This window comes from Dermacentor albipictus, chromosome 1 (genome assembly GCF_038994185.2).
Source record: "Dermacentor albipictus isolate Rhodes 1998 colony chromosome 1, USDA_Dalb.pri_finalv2, whole genome shotgun sequence".
Taxonomy (NCBI): Eukaryota; Metazoa; Arthropoda; class Arachnida; order Ixodida; family Ixodidae; genus Dermacentor; species Dermacentor albipictus.
Window position 1 is genome coordinate 367,598,652 of NC_091821.1, and position 20,190 is coordinate 367,618,841.

The 20,190-nt window shown below is 47.8% G+C and overlaps 1 protein-coding gene across 2 annotated transcripts in view; it reads left to right on the forward strand.

The window, feature by feature from the left end:
- ninaC (STKc_myosinIII_N_like and MYSc_Myo21 domain-containing protein ninaC) overlaps positions 1-20,190 on the forward strand; it is a 172,409-nt gene that overhangs the window by 151,082 nt on the left and 1,137 nt on the right. For both annotated transcript variants that reach the window (XM_065434723.2, XM_065434722.2), the window contains exons 21-33: positions 1,975-2,185; positions 2,857-2,998; positions 3,142-3,295; positions 5,003-5,091; positions 5,887-6,054; positions 7,588-7,856; positions 9,154-9,265; positions 10,325-10,478; positions 11,538-11,659; positions 18,233-18,361; positions 18,649-18,794; positions 19,776-19,888; positions 20,025-20,124. In XM_065434723.2, the coding sequence (XP_065290795.2) occupies positions 1,975-2,185; positions 2,857-2,998; positions 3,142-3,295; positions 5,003-5,091; positions 5,887-6,054; positions 7,588-7,856; positions 9,154-9,265; positions 10,325-10,478; positions 11,538-11,659; positions 18,233-18,361; positions 18,649-18,794; positions 19,776-19,888; positions 20,025-20,124 (1,909 nt within the window). The remainder of the gene's footprint in view (positions 1-1,974; positions 2,186-2,856; positions 2,999-3,141; positions 3,296-5,002; positions 5,092-5,886; positions 6,055-7,587; positions 7,857-9,153; positions 9,266-10,324; positions 10,479-11,537; positions 11,660-18,232; positions 18,362-18,648; positions 18,795-19,775; positions 19,889-20,024; positions 20,125-20,190) is intronic.

The following is a 20,190-nucleotide window of genomic DNA, read 5'->3' on the forward strand; positions in this document are numbered from 1 at the left end:
TCGCGCAGCATCAGCGCAAAATATCCTCCTTAACTCCGCCGCCTCCGAGCTATAGCCCAACCCCTGCGAGAATAAAACATGCAAGCGAAACTCCGCTTGTGTACGAAGTTTCTAGTTTTTCGGTTCACCGGCCGTGCTGTCTTGCACAGATCGAAGCAATCTGAAATTTATCATCGCTAACTATAGCCCGAGCTACATTGCAACGCGAGGCCTTGGTTTCTGTGGAAGATAAATAGTTGGGCGAGTTTGGCCGACTCCTGCTCTAGGCTGCGCCGTCGCTTTGACGGTGGAGCTGGTATAGTTGCCGCTGCAGGAAAAAAACAACGAGTCAGACTAGCAGAGCTGCGACTTCAATTGATCACTTTCACATGCAGCTCCAGCTGCGCTTCGTGGCTACTGTATTCGTTTTTGTTATATGCGCATATGGTGTACGAGCAAGGGCCCGGCCAGCCTCGTATACATTTTGTGCTCCAAATGTTTTAGTGAGTAAGCTATTACCTCCGACTTGTCTAAGTATCCAAAAAGAAAAAAAAAAAGAAGCAAACATACACTTTGTGACTGGATTCCCCAGCACGTATGTCGTATAGTAGGTTCTTTTTTCTTTCTTTCTTCTTTTTTTCTTTTCTTTCTTATTTTGTTGTTGGGAAGGGGGAATGGCATATGCCATTCACCTTCACCTGGCACCGGTTTTATATTAGACCTTGCATTTTTCAGGCGCGTTCCAATGAAAATGTGTCAAGCGACGCAAAGTATCGCGCGGAACGCACGAGCTGGATCCGAAGCATGGTGCATCATGCTTTTCACTGGGCCGATGCGTCTCAGAACGCTTGATGCAAAGGCTTGACTCTAGTGTTCTCGCTTCGCTAATTTACCGTGGCATTCACGCTTTGTTACGAACTGCGAAATACGTTATGGTCGCCGCTGTCGTTGCAGGTCGCGCTGAGAGCGCTATCTGTATCACGTGAGAGTGACGCGCACCACTCTTCTATGTAACCGCACGGATATCACGTTTCCTCTGCGCTTTCCCAATACGCAATTATGTGGAAAAATATACGGATACATCGTTGTTATTGTGCGAGTTAGCCTCGAAGACATCGTGGTTAAATTTAGTACTGTTTATTTAGAACCTCTTGAATTTCGTCATTTTCTAAAAATATTTTTAGGGCCAGAATAAAGTTTGTACTCTCTCTACATGCGAGTGACCGGAATTTGACCTTTTAATTTGAGCAAATTCTATGAATTCATTGAACTAAATTCTTGACAGCTGTGCCGTTAATTTTGCTCTTGTTCTCGTGCAGCAAGCATCGTGTTTTGTTCGAAACCTAGCTCTCAAGTAACGCACCGTTGAAAAGCCGGACGACTTGCCGGGGGGCTTCTTGCACCGCTCTTATAAACCTGCGGCTTGTCAGGCGGTAGGGTGTGAACTATACGCACGTATACCGCAGCCGAGTAAGGCTCCCTATCCATTGGGCCAAAGCTGCAGTGAACAAATTCAAGAAATTCGCTAACTATTCTTTGCGAGAAAAAAAATTAAATTAAATTAGGGGACGGCCTACAATTTCCCCGTATCCCACGTATTTAACTAGGGTCAGTAAAAACTGAAGCTTCCTTCAACTTCTCTGTTAGCAGTCCACTCATTTAAAAGTAGTGGGACTGGTTGCACAGTGACTGTATGTAAGCACTGGCGCCGTATTCTCGGTCGATCACTTTAAGGGACACTTTCAGTTTTGCGTGACGCTAACGACCAGCGCGGCGTCTCATCAGACCAATGGGTGTCAAATCCTCTTATACGATGAAATGTGCAATGAAAGTGATATCCCCAAAAGTGATCGACCCAGAAATACAGCCCATGGGATAGAGTGCGCGCAATGCGCTTCACCACAGAGTTTATATGGCTTCACTCCAGCGGACGTGACCTGAGGTCTATGTGCCTTCTCGTTTCTCACCTGCCCGCCCGTTCTCTCTTGACGACAGTTGCGCAGCTGCTGGGTCTGCAGGGAAACGCGCTGAGGGACGCGCTCACCTCGAGCAGCATGGTGATGCGTGGCGAGGTGATCACGCGCTGCAACTCGGCACAGGAGGCCGAGTGCGCGCGGGACGCCATGGCCAAGGCCCTGTACGCGCGGCTCTTCGACTGGATCGTCAACCAGATCAACCGACATCTAGCGCTGGGACGCATCGCTATGTCAGTATTACAGTTATTTCCCAAATGCTGCGCATTCCACTTATTTCCTTCTCCCTCGCTGCGCTTTTTAAATTTGGCATTGTGGTACAAAGCAGTGAATCGACACTGAAGCCATTAGGAGGTGCAATGTTGTGACCTCCCGCAAGAGAAGGAATAGAAGCCTGCGCACTCAACTTGAATTTGGAAATAATTTATGGGCATTACCCTTTAGGTTTCAGCAAATCGTATAGTGATGGTTGCTAACAACACTCAATAAAATGAGCAGCACTTGTTGGAGGTATGCCATTCGCCTGTATCTCCTTCTTCCTACCTTGAACGAAATTTAAGGAATGCACAAAGAAAGAGTGAAGGCAATTACCACTGGTCACACTATCGTGACACGTCCACTTCGTTTACCTAACCTAACCTAAAACGTAATAAAGCAGAATTTTTCGAAGTGCGTGTCAGCTATATATATACGACACCATAGCTGATGCACGCAGTGAGATTTGAGAACAGTCAATGTCTAAATATACATTCTTTAAACGTTAGTGTGACATGATTCGAAAGCAGTGCTGAACGCTTAGCTTTATTCGGATTCAGCAGGGAGGTCAGCAGCGTCCTTACCGACTCGTAAAATTCCCGTTGCACGCGAAACACCACGCATTCAAACATGTTCTCTCTCGTTTCAGCGGCCTTCCGCTATCCGTAGCCCTGCTCGACATCTTCGGCTTTGAGGACCTGCAGAAGAACTCGCTGGAGCAGCTATGCATCAACATCGCCAACGAGCAGATTCAGTTCTTCTTCAACCAGCACGTGTTCGCGTGGGAACAGGTGAGGCCAGCAGCCCGCGTCGCAAACGTCGGCTTGTGTGAGATGCTCGCATGTCTGGAGTTAAACTAGCCTTCCAAGTAGCCACATGGCACCGGCGACAGCTGTGTATGACGCCCTTTGCACGCGCTCCGCGTCGCGTGCAGCAAGAGTACCTGAACGAGGGCCTGAGTGTCCAGCCGGTATCGTTCGGCGACAACCGACCCGTGTTGGACATGTTCCTGGGCCGACCGCTGGGACTGCTGGCGCTGCTCGACGAGGAGAGCCACTTCCCCAGCGCAACGGACCAGTCGCTCATCGGTGAGTGCGAAACACGGCGGCTTATCCAACGTTCACGCCGGTGGTGCAACCTCCGATGTCAGAGCTATACGAACTCGGTTATATAAACGTGCATGCCCAGATATAGCCGACATGCTCATACCCGTATGACCAAATTTGCCACCGTTATTGTAAAATACTGTCACGTACCTGTTCAGTCCCTGAAGTGAATAACATAATTTCCGATGTTCCTGTCATGCCAAGAACAGCAAAAATTCGGTGCAAAGGCACCATGCATGGTGCATCTGTCACCTGTCGGTGACCACAGGTCACAGGTGATTGTACGTCTGGTACGTGTTGTCCTGAATGAAGAAATAGCTAGGTACGCTTACGTGCTCAGCAGCTGCATACTGAAACTAGACTGAAGTACGTGGCCGTACATACAGGTTGCTAAAACGCATTCACGTTTGTACACCAGTGACACATAATTAATCCTTGGCATGTTTTATAGTGCTAAGTTAGAAAAGGAGTCTTCTGGAGTGTAAGTTCGATGCTCCCTACTGCAGATGATACCCTCGTCTGTGAAAACAGGAAGTCTGGAACGTAGCGCTGATAATCCGTGCGCAGAAAACAACGCACTGTCTACTGCGCCCTACTTGTCTTCCTATTTAGCCGTGGGACACTTCCTAGTTAGCTGCGCGACACTTGGAACTCCGAATTCCGTGTTTCTCGACTTTAGTCACCTCTTCTGTCTACGTCTCGTATTCTGCAATGTACGTTTCCTATTCTCCAAACGTCGAACAGAGACGGCATCACTTACGACCATAGATACCGATATCAATTTGACCAGGTTTTCAACCACTGTGCGTCTCTTCTTTTGCTTTTCAGTCGACGCAGCCAGCGACGTCTGCTATGGAAGCATTATTCACAAATAAACACAGCAAGAAGTTTGGCGGAACGTGACAATATATTTAAGTAAGGTTAGGGAATGCGTATTTAGTATACGGATTCGCCTTACGACGAATATTAAAAAAGAAAAATCTTATAATGCACCACATTTACGCAGAGGGCGCGCGCGCACATGCACAACAAAAAATATTCACACACACACACACACACACACACACACACACACACACACACACACACACACACATATATATATATATATATATATATATATATATATATATATATATATATATATATATATATATGTGTGTGTGTGTGTGTGTGTGTGTGTGTGTGTGTGTGTGTGTGTGTGTGTGTGTGTGTGTGTGTGTGTGTGTGTGTGTGTGTGTGTGTGTGTGTGTGTGTGAAGGGAGGTGAGGGGGCAAAACACCGTGCCCACCACCGCACTACAGAACGGCACGCGCTTGGTCTCGTGGTTGCAGGGATTCGAGCAGTGCCTATAGGTGGTGTGCAGGGTCTGAGGATGTCGTTCAGTAACCTTTGAAAATACCTAGCCTTCCTGAATGTCAACCCTGCACGTGGCTTGCCGTAGTGCGGTGCACCGTGGGCAGCCTGTTTTGGTCCCCCCTTCCACCATATACTTCAAATATCATTTTTTTTTCACTGTGTATATAGTAGTGCCGTTTTGAAATGAAGATTAAATTTTAAATTAAAATTTAATTTAAATTAAAGTTTAGCGCTTGGTGCGTCTCTGTCCTGTCGTCCCTGTTTTTTTTTTATTTGCGCTTCAAGTTTACTAGCTCTGAATATGGACATTTATTTGTTTTACATGCACAGACAAGTTCCACAACAACATCAAGTCCAAGTATTACATCCGACCGAAGTCCAATGCCCTGCAATTTACCATCAGGCATCATGCTGGCAAGGTGAGCACTTCGCAATCTATGGCCACCCAATTTACTTTTTCGTTTGCTTTTTCATACACCCTATGCGTATAGGGTAGCTTCGCACTCATGTCTTCAGCAGTACACTGCCTAAATTGACAATGACCAGCCTGTCACAACAACGACCATTTACTCTTCATCATCAATAGCGGGGGAAGGAAAAAGAGTGCAATAAACTTGCGCAATATCATGCTATAAGTTATGGGGAACTTTTGAGGTGGAAGCATGCTTTCTTGCAAGAAGTTTATAGCGATTACTACTTTCCGCAGCACTTCTTATTTTTTTTCATTTCGGTTAAACCCAGGAGTAAACCTACAAAACGGTACTTCGTCTCCGCTCCGGCGGAGACGAAGTACCGTTTGATAGCCTCATTGATACGCCTCATTGGTATACGCTCATGTGACAGCCTGATAGCCTCATTGGTATACGCTACGTACTGATCGTGCGTGTCTTGACGATGTTGGCGCAATGAGAGCAGGCACGGGAGAGCCTCGCGCACGATGGTGCATAATGCCACATTGGTCGAGCTGACAGGCGATTCAATACACGTGAAAATTTGATAACGTTATCTTGCACCATGTCACGGCTAGCAGTGTTAGCAATCAGGAATAAGCCCTGGGGTCGTGATGTCGATATTGTAAGTATATCGTATAGCGTATCGTATGGCTTTCGATTACGGTCACCAACCAAAGAAATCTTTCTCGCCGCACGGACACATTTTGATCATTCCATAAGCACAGTGTAGAGTGCTAAGCAGGGCCGTTTCCACGATTGCAGGTATTGTACGACGCCCGCTGCTTCGTGGAGAAGAACCGCAACTTCCTGCCCACGGAGATCGTGCAGCTTCTGCGGCAGTCCAAGCTGCCCGTTGTGCAGACCCTCTTTCAGTCGCCCCTCACCAAGACGGGTCAGCTGTACACGCCATCTCAGTACGCCTGCCAAAATGTAAGGAGCTATTATGGCGTAATCTTTTGCGGAAGAGTTGTTGCATGCCAGGTGTCTCAAACACGCGGCCCGTGGTCTGCACGTGGCTTCTGATGCCCTTTAGAGTCCCGCCTAGTTTCTACAGGAGTATACAACTATTAGATATACAAATAATAGCAAGTAACCGTCTGAAGCTGAGCATGTTCTTTACACGTTTCTGGTCAACTAGGGGGGAGAGAGAGAGAGAGAGATGGGAGGGGGGGGGGGCAGGAACTTCAGGCTCCGGAACCGGGGGCATTAGGAGACAGCAGCCTCTCAAGTTCCATCGGCAGCTGTGGGGCTGTGCCCCTCCAGCCCTGTGGGCCAGCAACCCTCCCCCCCCCGCCCCCTCTCTCATATGGCAAATTAAACCTCGGTTTCGCAACACCAAAAATAAGTTTGTGTCGGCGAAGTGAGCTCCAGGTCCTGCTCTTCCATGCAAAATACACTTCTGGAGCCCCTGGTTCCACGCCTTCCCGGTGGCTGCATTCGTTAATAATGCGCTACAAAGACGCACAGCTATACATGCAGGGGGTAGCCGGAAAGTTTGTCTCGTTACCAGATCACCCAGCAAAATTTTATTCACACGAGTTTCTTCATAAAAAAGAGAAAGCTCAAGCTGCAAGCAAACTATGTAATATATATATATATATATATATATATATATATATATATATATATATATATATATATATATATATATATATATATATATATATATATATGAGCAAGTGAAAAGCACTTCCCGAAAAAAAAAAGTGCTGGCTCTCCCGTAATTGAGAGTAGATGTAAGCATGTAATGGCAACAGGCAAAACAGAGTGATTCGAGATGATACTAGCCACAATCTTGAAATGGGTGTCCTGCACGCTCGCAACGGCACACCACACCGCACCACGCCATACTGTGCACTGGTCAATATGGACGCTGCCCAGCTAGAAGAAGGAAACTGGCTGAAGATGGTACGACAGGCAGTGAAAGACGCCAGGGAGACAGAGCGCACTGCCCATCTAGAAGCACCTGAAGCTGCATGGCGCCATCTCTCGAGGCGACACGAAACCCGCGCCGCGAAACTCACGGACCGCTGGTGCTTAAAACAGCACAGGCAACCCTGTCTCAGCGCCAAAAGATGTCAATGAAGTGTATGCCCTGTATCTGCCTTTTGAACGTCGCCTATTGGAAATGACAAATAAAACTTGAGTGTGCTATAAGTTCCAGCTTGAGTGATATTGTGAACAAACAGGAAGAACTCGGAAGGAATATTTGTGTAAATTGTTTGGGTAGTAACTGGCGTATGTAATGCAGTACAAAGGGTTGGGCGCCAGAGGCCGCATTTTGTGAAGTTTTGACTGCTTGCCCGAGTGATCTTGTTTTGTTCTCGCAACTTGCCCTGATAACGGCTCTGGCTTATGGCTCAAGGTCCCTCGAAGGTCGCCGACAACGGGAGCAAAAAGCATTTCATGCTTAAAAAGTAAAGGGTCCTAGCTGCGCTAATGCGGTACTCCCCACCTGCGCAGCTGTCGACCCAGAGCCTGGTGAGCCAGGCGAAAGCACTGCAGACGACGAGCACCTCGTTCCGCTTCTCGCTCATGGACCTGCTGCAGAAGATGAGCGCTGGGCTGCCACACTTCGTGCGCTGCCTGAAGCCTAACGACTACCGGCTCGCTGGCGGCTTTTCGCGCGACAAGGTGCTCTGCCAGCTGCGTTACACGGGCGTCCTCGAGACCATCTACATCCGCCAGCAGGGCTTCTCGCACCGGTACTCGTTCACCGAGCTGCTCAAGAGGTGAGCGCTCACCCTGTCGTACCCCATCCTTGTTTTAATGGCGAAGGATTTCCAGAAGCAGAGCGTTATGCGATGCAATGCACAGGTTGTTGCATTCTCCTGCAACTGTTGGGAGCCGGGCCATGGCGGCGGCGTCTGCGTATGGCGCGGCTGAGCACGGCCCCCATCTTGAAAGCGATTTGCGGTAGGTTCAGAGCCTAGGTGCACCGAGGGCTGATAGCTTCGTATGCGCAGTGTTCTCACTGCTTAGTTCGCGTTGAAGAGAGAGGCAGCACGATGGGCCATTCTCTCGCTGCTGCTGCAACTCTTCCTCATGCCGGCGTTTTGACAGCGAGTGTCCGCGGTCATCGAATGAGGCGTGTTCATGTCTGCCCGTGGGCGCGTGGCATCATTCTTGTTAATTTAATTAGTGAACGAATGTTTACAAGCTTATACGGCCGATAAAACTATTATGCTTACTTCGTATGGCTGTGCAATAATTTGCTATCGCAATCGATGCTCTGCCTTTCGGACGAAACTGACTTTTTTCCAGTAGCTCTAGCACGTGGAGTCCGCCGCCTTGACCGGAGAGGGGCTTCGCAGCGATGCACCGCACGAGAAGCCGCGGCCGCGTCTTGTATGCCGTGCGTGGCAAGCAGCCACCGTTGCACGATTGCTAAGCGCACACGACTTTCTCTCGGACGTCGATCGCGTACCGAACCTCGTATACACTGACGAACGAAATTCCAGTATGGTATTTCATACTCAATTCTCCCTGGAAAACCGCTCATTTTGAAGCCAGCATTTGATGGCTGCGCTGCATCCAGCTGAGATAACAATGGCACATATCTATATATACTCCGTTTATTTTTATAATGAGGCAGCGTAAAAGCTTATGTTCGAGCAGTGGTCGCTTTATAAGCGACACGTATTTATACTGCTTCACGATTTAAAGGTATAAACATAATGCAGTCAGTACACACTGTGCCATATGACTCGTCACAATGTTCCCTCTTGGGAGCAAGATAACTCTGTGAACACGGTGAAGTGCTTTACGATAAATAAATTAACTGCAAGAGTGTGCTAAACTGGGCTGGCTTGTACAACATTAGGACGGGAACAAACATGCCTTAAGACTTAAGTCTTAAGGTGAGAGCACGACAGACGAGGTGCTGTGTCTTGTCAGACCCTTGTCTGTCGTGCTCTCATCGTCCCATATTAAGCACTGTTTGTTTCCGTCTTACGGTAAAGAAATTTGTGCTGATGCTTTAACAAACGCTATTGCAAGATCACGAAAACTTCCAATTTGCAACTCCAGGTACGGCTTCTTGGCGTTCTCCTTCGACGAGAAGGTCGTCCCCAACCGGGATACGTGTCATCAACTTCTCGTGCGGCTCAAAATGGACGACTACGCTATCGGAAAGTCGAAGGTAAGGCGCTATCAGCATTTGATTTGCTGTTAAATGGAGAGTGACAAGACTCGGGATCTTTCGACGTTATCCATGTAAGTACGTGCGGCGCACATCAGTGCACAGAAATCCACATGCTCTGTTCTCACATCGCGCACGCACCAGCGGTCTTGTGCACACTTGTGTTTATAATTCGAACAGATTTCAAATTTTATTGCAGGTTTTCCCGTCCCGAAACCAAATTCTGACCGCCTGAGGTTCTTTAATATGCGCCCGAAACTCGGTACATAAACGTTCTTTTTATTCTTTCTTTTCTTTTTTTTTTTGCTTGCCACCATCAACCGAATGTGACCCTCGAGGCCGTGAATCGAACCTGCGACCTCGTGCTCAGCAACATAACAACATAGCCACTAATCGCCCTGCGTCGAGTCGAGCAGAACGGCGAAACATAGTTTCCATTATACATAACATCGATATATAAGAGTGACACAATTAACGAGTATTTTCTCTATCTGATACTGAGCTTCAGTCACACGATAACGCTTTAGATTTGAAGCGTGTTCTTTCTCCTGGGTCATGTACCATTTTGTGGAGTTTTCTTTTTTTTCTCAAGCGCGATGGCACGTCGAGACATACGCTGTCAGTCCTCAACCACCGACTGACGCATTCTGAAAAGGCGAAGCGTTCCCCAACTTCCTTCCCCAACCACTTCGACTCTACTTCTTCGAGGAGTATCCCATTGGAAATGTTTACATTCCTCAGCTCCAGTGCGGAATCGCTGCAGCAGGTTTGCAAGTGTGCACGAATGGAAATAATAATACCAAAATAATAACCCGGCAGGGGCAACACCGTCAATCGATTGCTTTAAGGGATATCGCTTTCCGCGTCCGTTTATCGGCTGAGCCTGCATGCGTCACCGCACTTGATGTCACGACGTCGCGCAAAGATATCCCCGAAAGTTGTCAAACGATAACAAGACATCTGCACTCCGCTGCATGGTGCTACCGAAAAACAGGCGTTTCAGTGCAGCGAATGCATGTCGAGTTTGAAGTAACTGCCACGGTTGCGCACTTCTTGCAGGTATTCCTGAAGTACTACCACGTGGAATACCTTTCTCGACTTTATGAGCAGCAAATACGGAAGATAGTGATCGCGCAGTCGGCTGTCCGGAGGTGGCTCGCAAAACGCTACGTGCAGAAGAGGAGACTTGCCATTGCGCTGGTCGCCCAGCGGTGTAAGTCCAGCCGCAAGGCGCAACGTTTTGTTTCGATTATATGTTGCACTGACATTGCGATAATGCACTCTGCTTGGTGCAACACTGTCAAAGCAATTACTGTTAAAAGCCAACTGCGAAAAAATTTCACTTAGGCTAAATATGTTACGAGCAGTCTATATATACCACTATAAGAATCTCGGCAAAGACGTAGGACTGGTGATTGCGTATTATTCGTATTGGCAGCCTTTAAACAGCACCTAAGCAGACGACGCATGCACTTTGTGGTTGTCGATAATATGACGCAAGTCCCAGCACGCCGCCGCCTCGGAGCTTTTCCAGCGCCCCGCGCGTAGAACGGGGCGCTGGAAAAGCATGCAGGCGATGCAGGCGCAGATGCAGGCGCCGCCTGCATCTGCGCCTGCATGCGAGGAACGCGGCTCATGGGCACGCGTCACTTTCGACGAGCGGTAATGGCGCCGGTTTTCTCAATTTGTGTATCAGAAACGAGCTTTCCTTGGTGCATCCATGCGTATTTCAAACGTCAGATTTTGCACGGAGACTCCTCTATGCCTAAAGTGTTCTTATAGGGACCCTGAAACACTTTTTGGACATCGCAAAAAAAAAAAAGAAGAACGCTGCCGATCAGTTAAAGGGACTGACAGTTGGCCAGAATGTGTTGCAAGACGTTGATGGAAATGAAATGACCATGATTTATATATAGTGGTACAGTCCAGCACGCCGTTCACGATTTAAATAGGAATTAAAATTTTAAATTGGTAAGGTAAGTCTAAAAAACCAGTAAGTGGAGAGGCCCGGCGGTGAAATCTTGGTATTTCGGATGTATAGTCTACGATATTGCTGTACGTCAGTCGGCTGTTATTAGGTACAACAATAGCGGCAGGAGATTCGTGAGGCGACGTAATAGTGATGTCATTCTATGATTAGAAGTGTTTAAGGGCCCCTAGAAGCCAGGCTTTTCAACCGATGTACTAATTGGTTGCAGTTGGCCTTTAGCAGCATAACACAAATGGCACAGCCCATCTACTGTCTCAGCCGGGATTTCACCTAACACTGCAGGTCAAATGAAGATCCAGAAGAACAAGGAGGCGGCGAACCGAAGAAAGATGGCGCATCATAAGTGTGCCGATCCAAACGGCTCCACTTGGAAGTGCCTCAAGATACTCGACTTTTGCCAGAAGGTACGTGTGCGATAGGGTGCATTCTTATTACGTCCAATGGCACTCAAATAAAAAATCTAAACTTTGGCCCGCTTCGAACGTTTGGTAGTTTGGCGGCCCTATATATGCGTCGGTGCATCTGTTAGCCCTGGCGCTGTATCGTGTACAATCATGAATGAGTTCAAATGCTTTAAGACCATGTAACGCGCTACACAATGTCAAAATTAAATTCGGGGGTTCTAAGTGCCAAAGCCACGATCTGATTATGGGGCACGGCGTAGTGAGTGACTCCGGGATAATTTCGACCACCTGGTGTTCTCTAACGTGCACCAAAATCCGGGCTGTCGGAACGAAATGCTTTTCGTTCTGGTTTCAGTTTCGTTCCACTGAAAACGTTCAGTTCTGCTCTAGCATGACAAAAATAAATTATCCGTAACGGTTTCTAACTGTTTTGGTTCGCATGCAAAAGTTTTCGAAGCAATGTAACTATAAAAACATAGTATTGAAATTAAAATGAACTTAAACAGAAATGAACGATAAAACTTCGGTAGCAAAGCGTTGTACCCGCAGACAACGAAACGCTAAGCTCTGCAGCGCGCAGGCCTTGGGTTTTGCTACGATGCCAATATGCTAGTGCACCGAGCAGCAGGCTTAGATTACTGAAGCGCTCGACCGGCTATCACTCGCACTATCCCTGTCTGAGATACGCGCTTAGGCAGATCCGTGAGATACACGTGAAGTCTGTCTGAAGTTGCCTGACGTCGGTTGTTTCGGATTGCGGACTTTCCTCTCAAACCAAAAACCGATCAATATTGAGATTTCACTCGGAAACAAGATATTAAAGAACTTTTCGATTTATGTTTTTGTTAGGGTTCAAATGGTTTTCTTTCTCATTTTTTCTTATTTTTATTTTTTTCGTTTCGTTCTGTTCCGACACACTGCCTAAATCCAAACACATGCGTTTTCGCACTTCTACGACTTGCGGGCAGCCTTCCTTGCTCACTATGTCGCCTCGAGCGCTTAGTCACAACCGCTCTCGCCATTTGAACCGTCGCATCATTCAGCGTCTTGTCCCACATCGCCTGCGTCGACCCGTGCCGATCGTCAGCACGCGCTGGCGATCAGACCTGCTGTACTCGGTTCGTCGCGCAGCGCCAAGGCAGCTGCGCGACGACTATTTCGTGTAGACGCTTCTTCGGAAGGCGTGGGAGCCGCTCTTCACCAGTGGAATAATGGTGCATGGGCCCCCATCTCGTTCTATACCCGCAAGTTACGCGACACTGAACGCTACGTTGGGGCCGGTCATGTAAAAGTAGCTGGCCCATGGCGTCGTCCGACTCATCCACGCTAAGTACGTCGTTTTGTTGAAGGGAGGAACGTGTTCTCATCGAGAACGAGGCGTACTGGGTTTGTTAACAATATCTACATGAAGAGTGGAGAACGTTTCTCATCAGTCTAGCATGACTGAAGTGCACCAAGGAGCCAAGAACGTCTGCTTAAACCCCCTCTGTCCTCCCTAGATCCCTAGGGGAAGGAAAATGCCGTAAAACTTTCGTCCAATCGGAGCGTCCAAAGTCGTCGAAGGGCCCGAGTTGAGGGCAAGGGTTCGCACACTCGCTCCTGCACCTTTATTCACTGAACGAACAGAAGGGAGCTTTCAAGGCAGGATTTCTCACGCTTGACTCAAGCTGGCGCGTCTTGGTTCCTGGGAGGACCCAGCAGTTAGCTGGGGTGTCTGTCAAACGACCGTGGCGCTTACCGGAGTCCGTGGGGGAACGCTTTCGGACACCCTTCTCCGAGACTTTCTTTCTCCTATTGGTCCGTGAAGGCGACAGTGAACCAACAATGGGCGTCTTGCGCTGGAGTTTGAGGTATAGTAGCGGCGCCTGGTGGCGGCGCGGGAAACGACATCTGGGTCGTACCAGCTTGGGTCGTATTGAACCCAGGCTATGGCGAATCACGTTTCTAGGCCGAGTTTTGCGTCGATTCGCACTTTTTTCTGCCCTGTTGCGAGTGAGAAAAGGCTCCTCACTTCTCACAGACCACGCTGCGAGCTCGCCGCAGCCTCTAGTTTAACTAAAACGGACTCTCCGTGTGCCGTGGGACGTAATGCCAGGAGCAGAAGGAATAGGTGACGCCGATCCGGGAGACCTAGCCGAGCCTCGTAAAGGTGTCACCGTCATTACTTCTCCGTCATGGGCTGCCATGAACAAGAAGCCTGAATCCCAACATCAGATTCTACCGTTTTCCTTCAAGGCCTCACGAAGTGGAGCGTCGGGAGCGCTGCATAGCTGCAGTTCGTCGCGCTGAGTAAGCGAAACTTCGCGCCATGCTGACTGCTTCGCCTGTCTTGAAGCTTGCTTGATTATCTGCGCTCTAAAGTTCAGTGTTTCGCACCTACAGTCCCGACGGCAGACCGACATAGCAGCAGGCATGGCTGGTAATTCACGATTCGAGACCCGGCCACAGCGACAATTAACAATTCGACCGATGCGAAGTGGTGAAGTGACCAGGTGTGTGCAAATGAGCACAAATGGTCGGGCTCATTCGATGACAATTCACTACTCCACTACGAGCAGCACAGGTTAAGAGAGTTAAATGCGCTCATCCTTCATCTCAAGCTAACACGTTGAGGCAGCGCAGCAAGGCAGTACTGATTGCAGCACATCGATGTTCGAGCGCTGTCATTAAAAACCTATATCAAGCCAGCAGCGCACGAGCTCGCGCTGCAGCGAGATTCGCACGTACGTGCGAGCTCACATGCGTTGCATCAGTTATTACCAGTTACTAAAGGGACAGATGGCCGCTACTACAGCGCAGGCATAACTACTTGTTTAGCGGCATGCAGTCAACAAAGATTACAGGAGGCCCGCTGTTTCGCAGCATGTCGAAAGACCGCTGCCGTCGCGGCGCGTACGATCGTGCGCTCGAGCAGTTCGTACATCGCGGCGCGTACCGTCGTGTGCTCGAGCAGTTCCGTACACATGATGCCTGCTTATCGCTGCTGTGGATTCATTTATAGCAAGCGTTTCCTTGCATTTGTGCGCCTGAATCTAGCAGCTAGCGTGCAAACCTTACCTGAAATTCCACTTCGTACGCGACTCGCTTCACTTGCGATTGACACGGTGCTAAAACTTCGCCGCCTAATTCTTGAACGGCGTACAGGTATTCGGCACTGCATAATTTCTTGCCTTTACGCAGCGTACCACCCCTGAAAAAAATCTTTGGCGCCCGATATTCGCTGCAGGCCGTGAAACAACACAACCGAAAGTGGCGGGTCCATATTGTAAACGTGTTTTCCGAAGCAGACGAACGAGCTTGGTACGACCCATTTTAGCACAGAGGGCGCTTTTTAGCACCTTTTTCGCAGCGCCCCCTGGGCAATGCAAGAGCCCCATACTCGAACCGCCAAAAGTGTCTCGCCCTGCTTGCGCCGTATCACTGTCTGAAGGGGGCGCATTGTTGGCTTCACGAAGCGATCTGTTGCAGGGAGGCAGGAAATGCTAGCAGGTCACTAGAGAGTTTTAGTATTGGGGACGCAAGGCGTTGGGGCCCCAAGCGCTTGGGTGCGTTTGCGTTTGCGTACGCAAGCAGAAACGTGTTATAGGTTAGCGGCCCCAAACGCAAACCGCAATGAGGTCGCATGCGCTCGCAGCACCACCAACGTGTGATCGTTGCTGCGTTATCATGTTATAAGATATGAAATGAAGCATATGAAGTAAAGTACATTAAACTGTTTTTATTAGAAGCAGTTAAGAGAGAGGTTTACAGCGTCCGGTAATCGGGTAAACGCAGGCTGGGGCGTTGGGGCGGAGCCATGAACTAGAGCGGCCTGCATGGTGCTGCCACCTGGTGGCGCAAAGCTCAAACAGACAAAAACAGCTAACATTGCAGTAACCAAGTGTATTTTACTTTGCTGCGGGTATAAATTTTTGGCAGCAACACAATTAAGCCAGTGCCGATAATTTACACCAGCAGCGAAGCAGAATAGACTTGGTTACAGCAATATTAGCTGCTTTTGTCGATTTGAGCTTTGCGCCGCCTGGTGGATGCACCAAGCAGGTCGCTCCCGTTTATGGCTCCGCCCCAACACCCCAACTGCGTTTATCCGAATACCAGACACGCTAAACCTCTCTAATACACATAAAAACAACGTCTGTCGACACTTGGCGAAAGATTTATTAGATTATCTACCCGCTAGCTACTCGTAAGTTCTCCTACACCGCAAGAGTCACGTGGGTAACGCGACCTCTTAGGGGCAGCGACGTTTTCGGCCGCTCCAACAACCCAAGGACGCAAGTAGACATAGCGGTCTGCGCATGAGCAGTAACGTCGCCCCTAGTTCTTGTGTACGCAAGCCGCCTGCGTCCCCTTAACTAAAACTCTCTAGTATTTTCAGAGGGAGCTACTCGTGGCCTACCTCACAGTGAAACATTTCAGATAGTTCCTGGAAGGGTTACAATTTACAATTCTTACCAACCACAAACAACTTGCCTCGGCTTTACGTTCCTGCAGTGCCATCCATACTCCTAGAGAGCTCTGGCATCTTGCTTTTATTGCCGAATTCAAAAGCATACGCTACGTCAAAGGCAGTGGACACTCTCAGTCATATTACCACAGACGCCATGACAAGTTCCATCCACCTTTCCTTTTCACTCAAGGCGGCTCAAGCATCCAACGATGAACTTCTGCGACTCCGATCCTCTGCATCCCTCCGCTTGGAGCAAGTCAACTTTCCCGACCACGACGTCATGCTCTGGTGCGACACTCCACCTAACGGGACCCGCATTTATGTTACTGCTCTTCTTCGTCGAGCTGTTTTTGATGCACTGCACTCAATCTGCCATCCAGGTGTACAGTACATATGTGCCACACAACACCATGTCACCGAATGTTACATTTGGCCATGCATACGCGCTTATATGCACGACTGGGTCTGCACTTGTACAGCATGTCAACGTATCAAGGTGCAATGACACACAAAGCCTCCATAGGGCAAATTCCCTCTCCCCGATGCACGTTTCGACACCATTCAGACATTGTTGGCCTTTTGCCACCATGCCGTGGTTTTGTGTATTTGCTTACGTGTATGGTTAGATACACACGGTGGCCTGAAGCAGCTCCAATGCCCGACATAATGGCAGAGACAGTTGCTTATACTTATCAGTCTACCTGGATTAGCCATTTTGGTGTGCCATCAACGGCGACCATTGATCGGGGCAGAGTTTGAGTCTGCACTTTTCACGTCTGTAACATCCCTTCTGCGTTGTGCACACATACAACTCCATCCTTCATCCAACAGCATTGTCAAGAGGCAGAGGATCGGGTATCGCACCTTCCAATCGTGCTGCTCAGCTTTCGGTCAACACTCCGACCAGAACTTGCGTGCTCTGAAGCTGAGATGGTTTACTGCTGCACCCTCCATTTCCTCGATGACCTCGTCAGCCCCGTATCTACACCGAATGTTGTGGATCCATCTTCGTTCGTCCAGCATCTAGGCATGTTCATGCACAACTTGCATCCACTACCAACCTCTGCTCACACGAACAAGCACATTTTCCTGCCCCCAAACCTGCAGACATCCTCATACATTTTTTGTCCATGTTGACATGCCTTACCATTCTCTTCAGCCCCGCTACGACGGTCTTTTTCTCATTATCAAAAGTTCTGAATACCATTTCACAATCCTGTGCAATGGGCGTGAAGACGCAGTTGCCATCGCAAGGATCAAACTGGCTCAACCACCTGTGCAAGTGACCACAGCCACTTGTCCACAGGAGTAGGGAGGGGAGGCACCTGTGGCAAACTTCTTCTGGCGCATAGCTAGTTACAGACATGAGCCAGTAGTGGGGTACGGCTTAAGAGAGGAGAAAGAGGAGTTATAAAATGATGGAGTTGCAAATAAATCCCTGTGCTCTTAACTGTGCTTGGTGGTTCGACAAGTGCATACAAAGTTGGCGTTTTTTGCTCAGAGAACAAATCATGTGTGGCATTTCCACGTGTATAAGCCATTCCTACATAAAACTAACATCTCAAATACAGTGTTGTTGACCTGCTGTTTCTCCTCTTTCTTTGTGTTCTTGCTTGGTGCCAAAGACACCACAATCACTCTGTACCCAGATGTTGTGGCCCAGATTTCAGCTGTTCTCCAAGTACCCCAAGCCTCCGAAAATAATAGAAAACCTGCGTGTACAATTTTCACAAATACTCTTGCGTGTCAATCATTGAATCCATGGTTTAAAAAGCTTTTGCAGAGTAATAGATACAAATATAAAAATTTGTTGTACCATTATTGCTCTCACCAGCGCAGTACGGCTTCACAATGCAACAGCAATTTCACTTTGCAGTGTGGTTTCACGGCAATGCACGCCACATTTACACGAAGCCGAATTGCAAGGCAAAGTTGGCGCATGTGCTGCAACCCAGTTTGTGCTTAATAATAGACTTCTAGCACGAGTAATGTTGTGAAAACACAGCGAATTAAATATAAAGAAAGCGTACAGGTTGTACAGCTTTATGGCTAGGGACGTGCAGCTGGTCAATTGTCATTTTTCTGTCGGTATTCAAAGCAGCATACATGCACTGCTTTTGCAGGTACACCACTGCCCAAGCAGCAGGAATCGCTGTCTAAAGAAGGCACACCCGAACACCAACATCACACAGCTGATCATGACTTGCCACCAGGTGCCTGGCCTGTCTCCCAGGAACGGTGAAACCATTGTGGTATGTGATTCTTGTATTGAGCAGTATAGTTGCATGCTATAACTCCATACAGCTTTAGACACTGAGCTCTGTGCAATTATTCTCAAAGCCACATCTATGTCCCATCAACCTACTAGCAGTGCTGAGTACAGACCTGTAAACCTAATTTTTTCTAAGCATGTTTTAATGGATTACTATCCGGCTTCTGTTTAGTTCCTACAAAAGCAAAAAAGGAACAGCCCATCAAAAAACATTGGGGAGCAGCTGACTAAAATGTGGTCATGGTACTGTTGCCTTCAATGATACAGGACGAGACTCCTGTGCCAAGTGAGCGAAGAATCAATGGTCGCTGCAGAAACCAAGACCATCACCACCAACAAAGGCCACAACCTAAGAAAGCTTTGCATCTCAACAACTTTGATCTCTGCACTCACAAGCTCCCAGCAGAAGAAAGGTACAGTAAAGAAAGAAAGCATGTATCGCTATCAGCTTTCAGAACCAATGCAAATGTGGCCAATTCAGCAAGGAAACAGGGGGGGGTAATGACACTCAAGTGAAGCTATAACCTATTTCATGCATAACAGGCAACACTACGATGGTTACAAGAGACTTCTCTTACTGTTCGCACTCACAACCAAAAAATGAGACGTTACTAGGAAGACATAGGTAACTTTGATACAATTCAATGTCACATTATGTCGCAAATAGTTACATTATTATGCTACATACCTAACTCTATTTACCACAGAACAAGCAGAGTTGCACATTACTGTGACCAGTGACCGTAGCACAACCTTATTGCTCACAGCCTAAGCATACTACGTGGCAAGCTGAAAGCACAATGCACACAAAAATATGTGGATTGACATAGCCTGATGTTCACAAGTTGTAGTTGTCATATATTAAGCAGTTATTCAGTAGAAAGCATTGCACATCAAAAGCAATTGCACTGCAAAATGGGCGGAGTGAGACTTTTATGACCGCACTACTAGCGTAGCTTCTGCAGCGTTGCCTGCTAAGTACGACACAGAGTATATAGTAATGTTTATTTTTAGTTTTCATAAGCAGCAGAAATTTTGTGCTCAATGTGGCAAAACCCATTCCACTGCTTGAAGGAGCATGCAATCTGCAAAAGTATTTAGGAAATACAGGCACATTCAGTGTGCTATTCATTGTGAAATAGAGGTACACTGAGCAATCTAGAATACAAAATTTAAGGAAATGCCTGCTGTGGCAATGCAACACCAGAATATGTACACATGTATCCACCTGATTTATTAAAAGAAGTAAAGTAAGAGCAGCAGTAGTGAAGAAAATTCAAGCAAAGACTTAATATACGTTCACGGTAATCTAAGAAGCGGAAGCTTATGTTAGCATTTGCTTCGAATTGTAATAGAGAACATGTTTCACAAATCGAAACACCACCATTTTACAGGAAAATACTGGTCACAGAGGTTCCTGTGAAACCAGCTCCAAGGGAGTTGCGCAACGGAGTTAATGGAGTCAACATGGACCAGAGGAGACAGCATGAGACAGATGCAAGTTCAGGTGAGTTGTCCATGTCTTCTTTAAGTTACAAAGAAATAGAGGCACACAAAGTGGTACTTGCACTACTAGTTGGTACTTGTTGGCAGTAAAGCTTAATCAACAACATAAATACTACATGACTACCTGCTCCTTTCAGCTTCTGGAAACTCAAGCAGCCTAAGCAGTGGTCCCAGGCCTACAATTGTTGAAGTTGAATCCTGGTGGCAAGAAGGCTCACTTAAAGAAAACCACACAATGTGAGCACAGCCAGTAGATGGCATTTCTCTTCAGTGCTTTCATTAGAATGCCACAGAGTTATGGCA